Source organism: Phaenicophaeus curvirostris, chromosome 3 (assembly GCF_032191515.1).
Source record: "Phaenicophaeus curvirostris isolate KB17595 chromosome 3, BPBGC_Pcur_1.0, whole genome shotgun sequence".
Classification (NCBI taxonomy): domain Eukaryota; kingdom Metazoa; phylum Chordata; class Aves; order Cuculiformes; family Cuculidae; genus Phaenicophaeus; species Phaenicophaeus curvirostris.
In genome coordinates, this window is record NC_091394.1 from 59,663,857 (window position 1) to 59,676,511 (window position 12,655).

Sequence of the window (12,655 nt, forward strand, 5' to 3'; positions counted from 1 at the left end):
ATGTGAACTAAACTGAATAATGTTACGTTAAAAACATTTTTGCTGATCTTCATAATTAAAACCATTTTATTGTTCTGCTTCCCTCTGTTTTCTTCCATTGCACAGCAATGACCTCCTCAGTTAATTCATTTTTTTTACACATTGAAAATGTTATCACTAGGACAAAATGTGCTTTTCCAGGATGCTTAATCCAAGCGTGGCTGTGAAGGACAGCTGCCAGGAGCAAGGAGATGAGATGATAGCTTTTCCTATCAGTAGAGGAGAAGAAAGGAAAAGTGTCGTCCAGATAATACTGCTCCTTCAACAACAGCAGAGCAGGAGTTACTGTGGCTTGCAAAAAGTGGCATGGTGTGATGGGGAACTGGTTAGAGGGGTCTGATGAATCCCTGAAATGTGACAGAGCACCAGGTCCAAGTATCCTGTGTTGAAGAAGGAGACTGTGCTGATATCTAAAAGTGCAGTAAGGATCCTGGAAAAACTGTGTAGGTTCACAGAACCACAGGATAATTTGGGAATTGTGATCTTATTGTAGGGAGGAGGCCATAGATTTAAACATGATGGTTATGGAGTTATGCAGAATTAAAAGAATAAAAGTAGTTTGGACTTGGGACCATTGACACTGGCTGATGAGCACACAGTAAAGTTGTTTCCTAAAGAGAATCATTTTCATAAAATGCACACTGAAACAGAACTATTCACATAAAACTAGAGCTACCAATCTAATAAGAACTTACATTCTTTATTATACTTTTTAAGCCCTTTCCTGTTGTTTTTGTTTGTTTGTTTAAATGAGAGACTGAAATTATTCCAAGAAGTACAATACAGTGTAAGCCACACAGGTTTCCAACAAAAACTGAACTGATTTCCATTTTAGTTTTTACAAACACAGCACGTAATATTGCTCTAAATAATAAGGTAACTTATATTTTCTTGTACTACCTGGTTGGAAGACAGGGAAATTTCATTTTTGAGCTTTCTTGAGCATTTGTGCAGCTTTCTGCACCTTTTGTAAGAAATCAAGAGTTTTCATGTTTGGGAGCCACCTATAGGGCAGCATTTGCCCAGAAGCAAGTATCACTGTGAGTGGATTATTGCTACTGGGTAGAAAATGTAATAGGGCCAGATTTCAGGACTAAAAAGTTAAATCCTTCTTGAGGATTTTTCTTTCAGAGAGGTGTCTCTATCTATCTCCCAGCATGTTCTAAGCATACATTACAAGGGCAATATATAAGTATAGCTGCTAAGTTGCTTTCCTGCTTTACAGGCATTTGCACTTCCATGTATTTTTCAGAAGCTTTTTCCCCGTAACAGTGTTAGCATTTCTGGTTATGGCAGCATCCTCATCATTTCAACTGCACAGTGAAACAGAAAGAGTGCTAAGTGGTGGCAGTGTTTTGTTTATGCAATAGAATTTTGTCTTGAAAGTCTTTGAATGTGACGTAAGAACAAAGCAGAATTAGCATAAATGTATCAGCCCACTGTATGTTCAGCTATGCAAGTTATTGTGAAGTTAACACTAGCTGTTGTTCAGGTTTTCAGTTGGATGTAATATAGCAGCAGTGATAAGTGGCCACCTTTGGCAAAGTTGTAACCTTCCCACTTAGTGGAAATTTCCCATATCTGCATAATTCTGCCACTCTTTGTTTAGGCCACTGTAGCTCACGTTTTTTGTGACCTTTTGAAGGCTTAGATGTCTGCTTGAACAGATATTGCTCTTGACTTACTGTTTGCTGTTCTGTGTTTTAGTGGGTGGCAGAGTTGAATATCAGCACTTTCATTGGTATTTTAAGTCGTGGTAGATCTTAAAGATTATTCCATCTGCTGATGCTTTATCTTGACAGTTAATATTACGCGAGACCAAATCTATACCATTGCACACATTTATCTAAAATTGGTTTAAAAAATGAAATATTGCTTCTGTTCTGGATGTGGATTATCTTATGGCAATTTAGGACTAGTTTATTTAGGCTTAACCTGTATTTCTAAACTTGGTAACCTAAATATGCGAGGTTTATAATGACAGTTATCCACAGAAGAACTTGTATATTAGTTTTGGATGTACACATTACTATAACCTAGTGCATAGACATGTAGCAAGTCATTTATAGGCTTTGCAGGAACTATTAACAAAGCAATGTCTTCATAACCTGCAGCTCTAAAGCACACCTAGTCATTAGCAGAGTCTGGCATTTTCCATCTGCGTCCTGTGTTCCTGTGCAGATTTTGTTTTGTGATCTCTTTGAGTACTGTTGAGATTGCTTCTTGATTATTTATGCTGGAATTTGTGTGATCTTTATGGTGCATCTTGAGGTTGTGGTAGTTATATTTTATCATCTGGAAAATAAAACTGACATGGGCCTTTAAATATCAAGGAAAGCAGAGTAAAGGGTTGTCAGCCTTCATTATATTTATCCACTGTGCTCCATCACACCTCTTGTACAATCCCTTCATCCGCTGTCCCAGAGGGATGAATTAAGAGTGTGAGCTTCATTCTAGCTTTGTCGAGTGAAGCTGTGCCCTTGCCGAAGTCGAAAGCAGAAATTCCACGAATTGAGCCACATATTCACTGTTAGTTTTTGCTGCCTTGGTGCAACTTGAATACTGTGAAAATACATCATTCTCTTCTGTGGATACTTGTAGGCAAAGACTCACTGAAACTTGGCCAAGAGGTAGGAGCTACAGGGCAACACAGAAGTAGGGAGAGAAGTGCATTGTTTGCTGTCAGTTAGCGTCATTCAGTCTATGTTTAGAATGCAGCTTTAGGTATGAGAGAAAAAATAAATTTGAGTATTGTACAATAGCCTTGTATTAATAATAACACTAGAAATAAATACTTGCCAGTGGGGCCACTTTATAAATTTCTTTTAAATTCTAAATAACTTCATATTTAGAATATATGGAACCATAATTCCAAAGTCTCTGTATAGTTTACCTTGTCCTCCTGTCATGGCTTTAAATTAAGGAAAGAATATTTCATAGAGGATTTATTTTTAGTTAATGTCAGTTGTATGGCTATTGCTGCTCCAGGCTTTATTGTGTTCCCCTAAATCATGCAGATAGTGCTTCTGTTATTTAAATGTGAATATCTGACAAACATATTAGAGGCCTAAGAGTGATTAGAGCTCGATGCCCAGAATGAATAAGTGCTTTGGATCTCTGCCTCTATGACAAAGGAAACTTTGAATCAAAGTGTCTGGCTGAAAATACAGCTTTAAAAAACCAAAACCTCTCTACCTCTTTGTATGCTTTGTATTCTACTCAGCAGGTCTGCAACAGTTGCTGGATGTTAGAGGAGCTCATTTAGTAAGAACTTTAAGAAAGGTTTTATTAATGTGTGCCTGTTATTAAAATAAACTTATGTTTGAATGTGTGCATAAGTTTAGCCTTGTCTTTCTTTAAATAATCTCTTAAGTCTAGCAGCTGTTATAAGGAAGAGCAATAATGGAAATCCAGAGTGAATTCTGAAAAGCACAGTTCAGTCCGTGGCAGATTTACATCTATGGAGTAGACATTTGGATGTAAACTTTTCTTAGAGCCATAAGTGTATTTCACACATTTCCTGGGAGTGCGTGAAGAAAAACTATTTGCCTTTGAATTTCTGCAGTGCAAAACTGGAACCAGAGCTGTACGTGGCAGGAAATTCAGATGCCTAAGGAGTGAGTATCTTTGTCATTTAAGCCAGAAGAAAGGCATTTCTATGCCCCTGTTGCTGCAATGACGATTTTCACAACTGGAAACTAAGTGGCACACTTTCATCTTCTTGAGACTGCACTGTACTGCTGCTGCTCAGTCTTTTTCATTACTGATAAAATTATTAAGTAGCAAGGCTCTTTAGTGTTGATGCTGTGTTTCAGGTGCCTGTGGACAGCAGAGAGGCTGCTAGGAATTGCTCTCACTTTCCCAGCTAGCAGTAGACTTAGGCTGCAGCCAGCAGCAGCACAGGCAGGAAAAGTTGTCTGGTTAGCAGTTTACATTCATCCACCTCCCTTTCGCCCCACTTTCTTTTCTAACAGTATCTTGTTCATATTTTTTCACTCTCTGAGGTGAAAGTACTGAATAAACTTCCCTGTGATATCTAGATGCAGCACCTCAGTGAAATGGAGCAATTTAAACAACACACAAAAATATAATGGATCCTTTTTCCTCTCTGCATGTGCCTTTATTTATAGCAGCAGCCCTACAGGTACAAAGCCTCCATGTCTGGTCAGGTGGCCACCTGGCTGTTACTCCCTGAGCTCCCTGTCTGGCTGGGGCTGACATTTCTGCCCTGGCTTCTCACCAGATCTTTGCTTTTCTTTCTAGGCATGCCTGAAGCTCATTGCCAATCTCAGCAGTATTTCTATTGACTTCAGGGTACTTGGCCCCATAGGTGCTTGCAAACAAGCACTCTTGTTCTCTCAAATGGACATGCACGCACAGTGGGATTTTTGTCTTCTTTTTTTCCCTCTTAAGTGTGATTTTGAAGCCCATGTGGATGCCTAGCCTCCTTAGCTAGCAATGTTTGCGAATATTGACCAGGGCTGAGTAGGAAGTTGTTAAATGCTGGGGAAAGACTTCCAAAAGCAGTCTGGATCTGATGCTTCGGTTCCCACAGCTCTGATCCGTAGATCTGTAGATCTGTGCAGAGCTGCTTGCCAGGAGAATGGAGATGGCACCTGTCCTCTGGGGCAGGGCCATGGTGGCCTTTAATGACAATGGCCAAGGAGGAAACGTGGAGTTGTGGTCTTGCTTATTCAGGTGGCATTAACTTAGCTGGGTGATGGTATTTAGTACAAAGAATTGGAAGTTTGATTGTTTGGAGGTTTTTCTTGCTCCTTGACAAGACCTCTACTCTCACATCAATTTGATTGTTGCACACAAGTATTAAATATACATGCCAATGGGGTATTTTTACAAGCACTTAGCCATCAAGCTCTCAGCTGGCTATGTGGAAAGATTTGATTTGTGTGTATGGCAGAGAAATGTGTGTATGCAGATGTATGTTGGAATTACTTTCAGCACATTTGAAAATTTGATAACTTGATTTCAAAATAGTACCTATAAATATGTTGATTCAAATGAGGAAAATGAGCTTTTTCTCTTTCAGAAAGACTTAGTTAAAATTCAGGAAGTCAAACTGCTGAGGAGGTAGGACTAGGATTTTTAAAACAACATTGAAAGGGAAGCTTAATTAACATTTCACTACCCTTTCAACTGAACTGAATGCATGTCTAGTTTATCACCCACCTAAATATGTTAGTTTGTATTTGAAGAATGCTTGTGACAGTGAGCCTTCAGGAGAAAGCTCAGCTTTTTCCTGTAATCTCATTATAGCATTTGTATATTTTATTTGCTTGCTTTGACCTTGGATGATTTAAAGGGTATATTCGTTGCATGTATTATGTATTTCTGGGAATCTGTACGTGAGGTTGTTTTCTTTTTACTCTGAATGTACCTTTAGCAGGAATTTTAAGTGTTTGGGGGAGAAGGGATTGATCCAGACAATATACTGATGGCATGCCCTGTGTTATTAAGTTGGGGTTTGATGGATGAGCATTGCACAGCACAGCAGTGCGCATGAAAGCATCCCTGGGCAGGATGCTGCTCTGTGTTCCTCAGGATGAATAAACAAGTAGCAGCTGCTTTTCTTTTTCTCCCTGAAGGACACAGTCATAACAGAAATGGGATATTAAAAAGGGTAGCATAGATTAATGGGGCAGTAATAAAACAAATGAGACCCATTAGCTAAATCACTGCTTGAAAAGTAGATTCTCTGATAAGTGCCCTTCAGTGCCTCATGTGGGAAAAATTATTACAGCACTTGTAACATCATCCATGGTGTTGGATTTTAGATTGTTGTGACAATCCTAAGTGATAGGATCATAAAATAATTTAGATGAAGGTACACTCCATGTGCACGTAGTGCTTGGTAGAAAACTAGAATGATTATATCCAAATGTGAAGACAAGTTCTTTTCTTTCAAATCCAGTCAGAATGTTTTAACATGCTCCCAAAATCTTTCATGGAAAAACAAAGCCTTTTCTTGTGGTTCTGTAAGGTAATCATGAGAACTTGGAAATCCTTATTTTGCTGTGGAGCACTAGTGCTTTGGGAACTAATATTCAAACAGACTTCAAAGTGAAATAGGTGGCTTTAGCAAGATCTCCTGATTTAAAATTGTTGATTTTATATTAGATTAAGACATTAAATGTCTCTGCTTTTTAGACTGGATAGTTTTCTGGAGCATTTAATAAAAAAGAAATATACACGTAATTTCTTAGAGTTCTGGAGCATGTTGCCTATGAGGAGAAAAATGTTTGGGGTTTAGAGATAAAATATGTACACAAATCAAGTAACCAAAGCTGAATGTGTTAGTTTGAAAGTGCTCTTTCATTGATCTTCAGGAGATAGATAGGTCTAATCCTATGAATCAAGACATTTTGCTTCCCTTTCTCCCTCCAGAAATGCATGGCTGTATCATGGTGGTGTTTGGGGTTTTTAATTTTTTCTTTTCTGGTGCAATTCTGTTAAACCCAAGCTTAGACGGTAAGCAGCAAACAACACATTTCTTGTAAGATGCCCGGGGATGCAGAGGAAGAGAGCAACATGGGTGCCCCAAGCGCTGCCTCTGCTGCACCAGTGCTGGTGTCTGCATCCTGTCCGGCAGTGGGAGAGGAGGGCTGGGAGGCGGCTGTTGCTATCGCTCTGATGTCAGGCGCTCTCGCTAACGTGTGGTTGGTTATTCTGCATTTCAGATCGCTGCCGGTAGCAGAGCACAAAGGGAACAGCGAGACTCCTACATCTTTCAGCAAGAAGAAAGGAGTCGGTGGAGCAGACTAATACGGACTTGTGTCGGGTGGCCTTGCCCTATAAAAGCTGCCTTTAAAAGAGAAACGCAGTGTTATTTAATGAGCTGTGAGATGAGGCACTGCTGCTAACGCTCAGATCCTAGGATTCATCGGCTATTCATTGTGCTTAATGTACATGTTTCTGCACCGTGCATTTAGGAGATCCCAGAGAAGACTCCAAAACGGCTGCGGGGGAAAGACCACCAAACATGCCTACAGAAACACTACCGACAGGTAGCATGGTGAAGCCAGTCAGCCCTGCCGTCACTTTCACGTCTGCCGTTCCTCTCCGCATTCTGAACAAAGGACCTGACTATTTTCGCAGGCAGGCGGAGCCTAATCCAAAAAGACTGAGCGCGGTGGAGAGACTAGAAGCTGACAAAGCGAAATATGTCAAAAGCCAGGAGGTCATTAATGCCAAGCAGGAGCCTGTGAAGCCAGCAGTACTGGCAAAGCCACCGGTCTGTCCCGCAGCCAAGCGAGCGCTGGGGAGCCCCACCTTGAAAGTCTTTAGCAACAATGCAAAGACTGAAAGCAGTGTCCAGAGGGAAAATCTGAAACTTGAGATTTTGAAGAACATCATCAACAGCTCTGAAGGCTCCAGCTCAGGTTCAGGGCATAAGCACGGTCCCCGAAACTGGCCACCTCACAGAGCTGATTCAACAGAGCTGAACCGACACTCATTTGCTGAATCCTTGAAGGTTTACCCCACGCAGGGCCGTAGCAGCCCTCAGGAGAGCAGCTCTAATGTCAGCAGAAGGCTCCTAGATCAGTCAGCAGAGACCTTCTTGCATGTCTCTCACAGCTCCTCAGACATTAGGAAAGTAACTAGTGCAAAGCCCTTAAAAGCAATACCCTGCAGTAGTTCAGCCCCACCTCTGCCTCCAAAGCCCAAAATCGCTGCCATCACCACCCTGAAATCCCCAGAGATTGAGGCAGTTGAGTCTGGATGTGGAGTTAGTAGAAGACCCTCCCTACAGCGATCAAAATCAGACTTAAGTGACAGATATTTTCGTGTCGATGCAGATGTTGAACGATTCTTTAACTACTGTGGACTGGATCCTGAAGAGCTTGAAAACCTCGGGATGGAAAACTTTGCAAGGGCTAACTCTGATATTATATCCCTCAACTTTCGCAGTGCAAGCATGATTAGCTCAGACTGTGAACAGTCTCAGGACAGCAACAGTGACCTTAGAAACGATGACAGTGCCAATGACCGTGTGCCATATGGCATTTCTGCCATTGAAAGGAATGCCAGAATCATCAAGTGGTTATATAGCATCAAGCAAGCTAGAGAGTCACAGAAAGTGTCCCATGTGTGAGAGGAAAAATCCACCACAGAAAAAGCAAGAACTGTATCTTTGTCTGTGAATATTCAGTTGTGAAGGGTTGTGAAGTCTACTTGAAGTCTTGTACACTTTTCAAATCTCTTTGTGTTGCTTGTTGTGCAATGTTTCCAAGTTGCATGCCTGTCAACATGTGAGCTGACCTGGCTTCCACTTGAACAATAACTAACTACAGAGCCTGGCTGAGCATACACACTATCTGCCAAAAGTTTAAGACGAGAATCTAATTAGGGCTTCAATATAATCAAAGTGTTTACATGGAAAGGTTATATGACTTCTTTGGTATTTATGTGGTTCCTTGTGGATTTATATGTCACTTTTTGTCTTAATACAGATGTTGTCAACTGACATTACTAGCTTCTAAGTTGAATCAGAATCCCTTTGGAGGGAAGAAAAGCAAAATTGGCCAAAGTAAGAGGTTTAGGCATAGGATGATAGGCAAAGCAGCCTTATCTCTTATAGAAAGTGCATTATTGGCCCATGTAAAACTGTTTCTAAAAGGCAAAGAATGCTGCATTCTTCAGCTATGTTTTGTTGTTAAACTATATATCCCTACTTGTAGTCAGGAACTGTTCAGTAAAGGTTTCTTTTCTTGTAGGTAAGCTCCCTCAGTTTTACAGCAGAAGTAGTCTAGTGAATCTGCTTGACCTTTCATAAACAGAGTCTTGCATATTTGGGTTGGTGTAAGCATTTTAATAATTTTGTGTTGTCCCTTTTGGAAAAGCTTAAAGAAGGTCAGAGTCAACAGATGAAAATGGCATAGGCACAGGATTTTATGGGTTTGGTTTTTACTCAAAGATTCCTGGTCTTAAACTTTTGACAGGAATGATTAGGTCCTATAGCTGATATTGAATGCCTTTATCATTCAAACACATCATGACTACAAACTCCATGCTGTCTTTTAATATTTTTGTAGACCTATTTGAACAGTTAATGAACAAAAATGGAAACACACAGCCATATGAATATAATGCCTCGTATTCAGAAGTAAATACACTCAGTAGCTGAACTATATCTGAAAAATTGTGATTATGTTGTCTTGCATATGTTATATCTAAGGCTGTGAAAGTTTGTTACATACAGCTCTAGGAAAGCATAGAAACACGACAGTATGTAGCTTTTCTTTTCTTCCCCCTTCCGCCCCCATTATGATGGTTAGTGCTGCAGGTCAACCTGTTACAAATCTTTTGACAATCCGTGTCTTCCCAGTGGTTTAATTAACTGTCATTTCAACTGACAGTGGTGACATGGTAGCGGAGAAGTTGAAAGTACAGTGATCTGCTTCATTATTATTGTATACATGCTTTGAAGTAAATTGCAGCACTACCTTATACTTCATCAGCTAATAGGAAACTTTTTTTATTGTGTAAATGCTGTAAGACTTTGTATATACTTCAGTTGTTATGAAATCTTTAAAGGAAGAGTGTTATGCTAATAAATAGCTCCTGGTGCAGGTATGGTAGGTTTTTTGTTCTTTTTTTTACCCCTTTTATTCATAAAATTATATCGGGAACTCAATTGCAGTGTGTTTTAGTGCTGTAGGTCTTGGTTAAATAATAGTTCCAGTAAAAGGTTTCTTTTACTAAAGTGCTTTTCACAATATAATTTTTTATAAAGTAACTATAGCAGCATGATCTGTCTGAAGAACTAGAAGAGATTTTTGAGACTCCTAAAATAGTTTGCTTCTTCCTTACCTAGCAATGTTACTGTTCCCGTTTATAGCATCTGTTCATAATGAATCACTGCAGTCTTCTGAATTATTCTTCAGTAGTGCTTATTTATATATTTGAATATTAAACATGTTTTACAAAGTCGGGTTCTATCTTTTCTCTCGGAAGCCTGTAGCCCAACTTCTTACCAATAGCCAGATTTAATGCAGGCAAAGACAAGAGGCGAAGCTATGTGGCCATTTATTGCCTGTGGAATTACCCTACATCGAATTTCATGTAATTGTTTTCCGAATGATTGTTCATAGAGGAGAAAAAGCACACATTCAGTTTCAGGAAGCTACTCTATGGCTTTACAGTTGGCTTCACAACCTAAGACTACAACTTTCCTAGCGCAGTCAAAAAAATGAGGAGCTATGTATTTCAGCTACAGGCGCATTTGTGACATTTTAAGCTCCATGGGTTTCATTTGGCATTGACATCACACTGTTTTTTCAAGCATATTTTTCCAATAGTAAGTTCTACTCAGTTCAGTGACTATTTTGCCAAGGAAAATAATGCTTAAGGGATTAAAGCCAAGTGTAATGCAGCTGTACAGCAATGAAATAAAGAAGTGAAAACCAAAATGAAAATGCAATCACATTGTTCTCTCTCAAGTGCTTTAAGAATGATGATGAACATGCTATCCCAACTGTTGACAGCCAAAAACAGTAATAAAGAAGCTTTTTTTAACTAGAAAATGGATTAGAGCGAATGCTAGTATTCTGAACTTGTTTCCCAAGGTTTGTTAGGAAATTGTAGACTCTTGAGAGAAATCAAATTCATTTCCTTTTAATGCCACTGGGGGTTTAAAGCTTGTGAGGTATCTGTAAGAGAGCATTTCCTCACTCAGTATCTTAAGCAGTACCTTTGACACGGCACAGGCTCCATCTCCGCTATCCCTGCTTTTTACAGTATGCACATGGATAAGATTTTACAAGATCCAGACCTTCACCATGAACTGAATTTGCAGCTCTAGTGAGACTGCAGTAATAGAAATCACAAGAAAAGTTCACCTGTTGCAAAATATCCACAGGGCTTTATGCAGATAACAGTTGCCTTAGGTTTGTCACTTTTGTTACACTTTATGTAGATAGGATTAATTTATTTATTTATATCTTTGCTGTTAACCTGCATATTTGCATAAAAGCCCCATCAGTGGTGTCAGATCTGGTTTTGTTTTCAAACAGGAAGAACCATTTTGCTTTTGCAGGCATGTCGAGAGGGTCCATTGTTTGTCTGAGGAGATTCCTGAGTACCAAGTGTTCAATTCACAGGGAATTGTGACCAGCTCAAACGCCTCATTGGGGATCCATTCTGGTCTTGTTCTGTCTTCCTTCAGCAGCCATTTACTCAGGTGCAAAGTACACAGCAAGTGTCCATGGTTAAACAACAGCTCTTGTTGCAGCAGCAGATTTGGGGGGAGATAAAAGTCTGTGGCATCCTGTAAAAGCCAGTGCTGAGCATCCAGCGCTGACAGTTCTGGCCACAGAAGTGAAGAAAAGCACCGTGTGTATTCAGTGGTGACTATAAATTTACAAGCAAAGACACACACGCACATGCAAAAGAAACCACTGCAACAGTCTGTGGTGATTCTGTTATTTTGACTTGCTGGGGAGGGGAAGGATAAGGAAGATAAGTGGCAAAGTGCATTTTGAAAGCTATATACAGCTTTGTGCAGAGATAAACTGTTTCTCTGAGTGAAAGAGCAAGGTAAAACTGGTCTTCTAATTACTTTATATTATACGGTAGCAATGTCATGAAAGATTAGAGATACAGGATCGATGCCACAAATTTACACTGAACAAATACTAGCACTGAAATTGTCTTTTTTATGAATTCTGTTTCTGCAAGGGAGAGCACTGTGCTGCAAGCGTATGCACCATCTGAGTGGCCGAGGGCTTTTGAAGGGTAAACACAGAATGATGATGCTTTTGGCAGAAATTCAAAAATCAGAAGACACGCTTAGACAACAGAGCCAATCAGTATTGCTGAGTTATCTCTTTTTACAGCAGTTTATCCATCCATGGAGGCCATACGCATTTGATTCCCGTCATTCAATGAAAAACAAAGTGCTTAATGGAGCTCTGCAGAAGAGAGTTGAATAATTTTGATCTGCAGGAGAATAGGAAAAGAGCTAAAAGTTAAAAACAATCTTCCTGATACCTATTGATTATGAGATGATAACGTTTGGTATGTTACATTCAGAGCTCACTTGTTCATAAGAAATTTTATTAGCCAGAATAGTCAAACCAATAAATCTGGTAGGTGCCAGTTTTGCAAGGCTATAAAGCTCGTGATTTATGTGATTAATGGTGCCACACCAGTAGCTGAGCACATTAGGCTTAGAATATAAGAGCATCTGGAGCTTTGTTCCCATGAACAGTAAGGGTCCATTGCCTATTTTAGCAATGACTATGAATGCAGATATAGCTTAAGGTCCCTTTGTGCTGTACAAGAGGATAAATTGGTCAAGGTTTTTGTCTTGAACTGTAATATAACTATATTAAAGTCCTTGTTACCAACACTTAGATGTTCACTGATACTCTGAATTCATCTGACATTCCTTGCTGTCAGCAGAAAGGCTCCGATAATCTGCCCTTACAAATATATCAGCCACAGCATAATGGGAAAGGCCATTAAAATTGTCTGTTCAGTGTAAGGACTTTTATCCTCTGATGACGGCATCTGTTAAGAGAAGCTCCAAATAAGCAAATTTCAGTCACAAGTATTAAACCATGAACACCGTTTATTTTAATCCTTGGAAGCCCAAGTG

At 39.7% G+C, this 12,655-nt stretch overlaps 1 protein-coding gene across 2 annotated transcripts in view; it reads left to right on the top strand.

Moving 5' to 3' along the window:
* FAM110B (family with sequence similarity 110 member B) overlaps positions 1-10,967 on the top strand; it is a 59,860-nt gene extending 48,893 nt beyond the window's left edge. For both annotated transcript variants that reach the window (XM_069854134.1, XM_069854136.1), the window contains one exon: positions 6,735-10,967. In XM_069854134.1, the coding sequence (XP_069710235.1) occupies positions 7,037-8,149 (1,113 nt within the window). In that variant the 5' untranslated portion in view covers positions 6,735-7,036 and the 3' untranslated portion in view covers positions 8,150-10,967. The remainder of the gene's footprint in view (positions 1-6,734) is intronic.
* Positions 10,968-12,655: the final 1,688 nt, after the last annotated feature.